The sequence below is a fragment of the Chiloscyllium plagiosum genome, chromosome 14 (genome assembly GCF_004010195.1).
Source record: "Chiloscyllium plagiosum isolate BGI_BamShark_2017 chromosome 14, ASM401019v2, whole genome shotgun sequence".
Lineage (NCBI taxonomy): Eukaryota > Metazoa > Chordata > Chondrichthyes > Orectolobiformes > Hemiscylliidae > Chiloscyllium > Chiloscyllium plagiosum.
Genome location: NC_057723.1, coordinates 34,771,994 through 34,777,042, shown reverse-complemented (window position 1 = coordinate 34,777,042; position 5,049 = coordinate 34,771,994). Strand labels below are relative to the sequence as shown.

The 5,049-nt window shown below is 43.1% G+C and overlaps 1 protein-coding gene across 1 annotated transcript in view; it reads left to right on the top strand.

The window, feature by feature from the left end:
- The first annotated feature begins 253 nt into the window (after nucleotides 1–253).
- Nucleotides 254–5,049, top strand: part of LOC122556621 (short transient receptor potential channel 7-like) — a 148,632-nt gene continuing 143,836 nt past the window's right edge. Inside the window, exon 1 of the mRNA XM_043703527.1 lies at nucleotides 254–675. Coding sequence (XP_043559462.1) covers nucleotides 506–675 — 170 coding nt within the window. The 5' untranslated portion in view covers nucleotides 254–505. The remainder of the gene's footprint in view (nucleotides 676–5,049) is intronic.

The window sequence follows — 5,049 nt, the reverse complement described above, 5'->3', positions numbered from 1 at the left end:
CGACATGGAGCCCACTCCAACATTGAAAATAAAAGCAAAATGGCGTGTGCCCACTAAATGGTTTGACCAAAAACTCATTGTTTTGGCGCGAAAGTGAGACTCCACTTAAATGATTGCAACTAACACAGAAATGCGATCAAGTTACTTCTTTCACGTATTGCTGGTTATGCCTGACTTAAGAGACAATCAGTGCTATTTTTAGTGACACAAGCCACCTGCTAAATGAAGGGCAGAGCCCCTCCTCTGTCCCTTGGTGGTTTCGACTTGTATCCATTGAGTTTTCCCTTTTATGTTAGCGACCAGAAACTCCGAGGGTGTCAGTGGTTACATTTGGTGACGTAAACGAGCTCTCCTGGACACTCCTGGTAACTTGTTGAAGATGACAGGCGAGGCTTGAATCAGGAGGGACCTTTCGCCGTCAACGAGAGAGGCAAGCGAGCTTCAGGCGAGTTGCTGCAAATTCAAGCCCAGGACATGAGCAGCGGCGAACCAGCGGTTGCTGCTGATGTCAGAAAAACTCGCAAGGAACAATGTGGTCCAGAGGAGCCGCCTCAACCTGTCCGGACCGAGTCTGCAAGCCGGCGATGAGCATCATATGCCTGTGCACACAGACAACAAGTCCCAGGATCTAGACCAACACGGCGCTGACGGCGACTGTCTGGGGCAGCAGAGGATGTAAGTACTGTCCGCGTTAAGAATACTGGCTGTGCAAACCGGGTGTGTACGGTCATTAAAGTTTGTTCTCACGGTTGCATGCTGCTTTGGTACATCTGCCAGCCGCGTTTGTATTAGAATTGAGGCATGCAGCATTAATTCAGGCAGAGCTACTAACCTTTCGTATGAGGCTTTTTGTTTCTACAAGGGAATTGATAAAACTAGGTAGATGCTACTTAAAACAGGGAAACTTGTTTGACACGGCCTGCCTTAAATAAGCACCAAGGACATCGTTTCATTTTAACTCAGTACAGTGTATGAACAAACAGCCTGATATCGCCAACCTGTTCCTGCGGCTGAGGGTACAGCAATCTGTGTACTGCTGTCATTCTACCAACAGTCGTAGGTAATGCCTTACCCTGACAGGGATATTGCTTGAATATCATTTTAATCAGAAGTATAACAACTGGCTTTTTCTGAGGTGAGTCTGTAGATCCCAGTCACTCGGACAAAAGAAAAGCAGTTGCCCCCTGCTGGCAACAAGTCTTGTCATTTGGTTGTAACATCACCTTGAGATTCCTTTTTTCGATCTGTCTGTATCCCAGCCCAAGAAAGACTCGCGGTGTTCGAGAGCCTGTCTGTGAGCACACAGATTGGGATAATTGAAATAATTATAAAATGTCAGTGTCTCCTCCAGTATAATACAAAAGGTTGAGCATTTGGAAAGTATTTGCACAGGCGTACAATAATGAACAAATCACGTTGCTGTAAAATAGTGAGGATAGTGGGATTCATGCATGAACCTACATTTAAGGGAAGTCGGTCAGGACTTGGGGAAAAAGCTTTGACAGGGTTCATTAGTGTCATTTAGGGAAGGAAATCCTGACCTGATCTGGCCTATATGTGACTCCAAACCGACAACAATGTGGTTGACTCTTAACTGCCCCCTGGGCAATTATGAATGGGCACTAACGCTGGCCGAGCCAGCGACACCTCATCTTGTGATTGAATATTTAAAAAAAGTACTCTAGCAGGTTATTACACTTCTGGGCTGTGTGAAGGATGGAGTAAGTAAGGTTCTCTCAAGTCTGAGAGAAAATGTTCCTGTAGATAGATCTCCTGAGTTGCCTAGATCAAAGTCAAGACCTGTGTAGAAACTGTATCCCAATAGATGAAGCAGCAAAGACAGCCATATCATACGGAGCGTGTGAGAACACTTATTTGAAATTAATTAAACGATACGCCTGAACAGGGTAACATTCTCAACAGTATGATGGAACTGTTGCTTCGGGGAATAGTCGTGGATTGAAAGCAAATATGTGCACTTTCAAGCTTCCAGCGCACTCGAAATGAAACCCCTGTCTCCAGCTCTGACAGTTTCATTTACCACCCTTGTTGTCTTTGTGATTTCCCCTGAAAAGGAGATTGAGTGCGGGGGTAAGCCAGGCACCGATCTGATCAGTTTTCCATATGTCTCCATGTGAAAGCTGACCACAGAGAACACTGTTCTGCCCCGAGGTTCCAATTTCTCTCGTTCACCTATCACAGAAAATCCACGGCAACAGCTCGGCAATTATTTAAACGTTTGAAGAGAAATGAAAAGCCCCCGAACTATAACAAGCTGAAGTTGGATTTCAATTGGACTCCGTGGCAAATGTTCACTTTCCTTTTTTTCTTCTCTCACTGGCTCCTTTATGTACCCGCAGCCTTCATCCGTCAGCTGGCTAGCGCTGTCTGAACCAAGACTAATTTGAATCATTTATAATTATATTTAATATTCATCGTGTTAGCTATCATTCTGTGATCAGACTTTGCCGGGTGCACTTGGATTGTGGCAAGCGACGTAGATTCCCTCCTCTGATCTCCAAACTGTAATCTCCAGTCAGTAAGTAAGACATTCTTCCAGTTACTGGGGTTAAAGGATGAAGCATCTTTTAAACATATTAGCTTGAAAAAATAGGCGTCGTTTCTCCAATTGACTGGTGCACATTTTAATAATGAAAGGCTGCAACATGTCACTTCCTAGTGGGTGTCCCAAAGGTGAGCAAATAGGTAACTGGCTGGTGAGTTTTAAGAGTCTCTTTCTAAAGTGGGGTAGCAGTTTAAACTGGAGAGTAAAAGTGTGTCAGTGAATAAGTAAGCTGCTCAACTGTATGAACAGTATTTCCAATCTTGAAATCTAAGTTGTTAAATGTAACACGGTAAAGGTGGCAGGGCAGGGGATGTGTTATTGCACAACACAAAAAAAATACTATCAGCTTTATTGTCACATGAGTACAGTGAAAAGTTTACAAGTCACCATTTACCACGTCAGAAGGGCTTTTGCCCGAAACATCAACTCTCCTGCTCCTCGGATGCTGCCTGACCTGCTGTGCCTTTCCAGCAACACACTCTCCACTCTGATCTCCAGCATCTGCAGTCCTCACTTGCACCATCTAAGGAACCAAGGTACCTAGGTGCCGATTCTTAAATACAAATTCTTAGGAGGAAAAGTTAAAAGAATAAAGAAATAAAAAGTCCAGCAATTAATTAGAAAAACAGAGAAATGAATCCTCCCAATCCAGACTCTACGGGGCTTTACCTTGAGGCTGGGAGTGCTTGGAGTCATGTCCATGCTGGGACCAGGATTTGAGTCCTCGTATTGTGTGGGAGCTGGTAAATACCAATGTATACCATCGTTTCCATCCACCAAGTGTGTACCTAAAACTCAGAGAGCTCTGGGTCCTGAATTAATAAGCTGGAGTCAGAGCTTAAGACATTGCAGTGCGTTGGAGGGGGAGGAAAATTTCCTGAACACTTTGTTACATTTCTTGGATTATGTACTTCAGATTTTGTTCCCAGTTGGAGACAGGAGGGTTTGATTGTAATTTAAGAGAATCCAGATAGCAGGAAGGGAGGAGTCAAAGTATCTGCAATAGTCCAGCTGTTTTGAGGTACTTGCAGCTCCTGTGGAAGAGAACAAGAACTGCAGGGTGCGTGAGAAAACTGACCACATCACCTTGATGCAAGGAACCATTTAAATGGTGGGGGCTATGGTGTATAAGGAAATATTGTTTTAATAGAGGAGGATAGTTAAGGGGCTAGATGCTGTTCTCGGCAGCCAAAAACATGTGCTGCCTACCCAGTGTCAGGGTTAAAGAGATCTATTCAGGACTGGAGAGGAATTTGGAGTGAGACGGAAATGACTTAATCCACATCAACATAGCTGGGACTAAGAAAAATGATTCTGCTAAGCACATGTGAGCAGATTAGAGTTAAAGTATAAAGCAAAACTACAAAAGGCACAGCATAAATAAAATCAGGAAGTTCGAGTATTAGGGAAAGAAGGAGTTATAATAATAGGGCATTCTTCATCTGAACTGCTCTGGGACCAGCTAGGTAATATTGACTAGAATGTGGCAGGGACGGACAGAGTACTTAATGGTAATGATGCATCAGACAGCAGGAAATAATAGGAAAAATGAGTCACTCGATCTAAATGCATACAGCATCCACAATAAGATGATGAATAAGTGGCATAAATAGGAAGGAACTGTTTTGATCAAAACAGCATAGTACAGCTGTTTACAAGGTGAACGAGGTTGAAAAATAAAAATTCCTGGATGCATAACACTTTGGAAGGACAGGTAGAATGGAAAAGGAGGTCAGATAGATGAAGAAAACATTTGAAGGCATTAGTAAGAAAGGGTCTTGGCTCAGAAAATCAGAAAGTAGGATCAGTATGTGTGGGGGAATAACAAGGGTCAGTAAATCAGGTCAATAAAAGTAGTAGTTTATAGACCTTCCACCCCCACCCCCGCCCTCAACAGTAGTTATACAATTGGACAGATCAAGAAGAAATTATTGACACTTGATACTTGTGAAAAAGGATAGAAATTTTATTGGATAATGACTCAGCTGACACCAACATATACCTACCCAACCCAACTCATAAACAGAAAAGGACAGTTTAGAGACTGGAGAGCTGGAGAAAGCCAGGAACAAGTTGTAAAAAAATTAAAGAACTGAAAGAAGTTTGGAAACCCTCCACAAGGCAGTAGAATGCATGAGAGTTGGTCACTTGAATTAAACAGGGCTGAAAACACACCAGCAGTATCAGAGAAGATCAGGCCAGAATGAAGGAATTAAGAGGGCCAACATTAGGCCAGTAGTCTTAAAAGAAGGTGAGAAAGGGCCAAGAAAGATGAGAGAAGAAGACATGACAGAGTTAGGGATCTAATTAACTGAGTAAAAGAGCCACAGGGGAGTATGACAGAAGCTGAACCTCCATTGGATGATAGTGATAGTCCTGAGAAAGTGGAATAGATTAGAAAATAACTCATTTCCAAAAGAAAAGGAACTCACTTCCCAGCATTCTGTACTGCTAAATCCACCAGGGGCTTAATAGGAAGATAA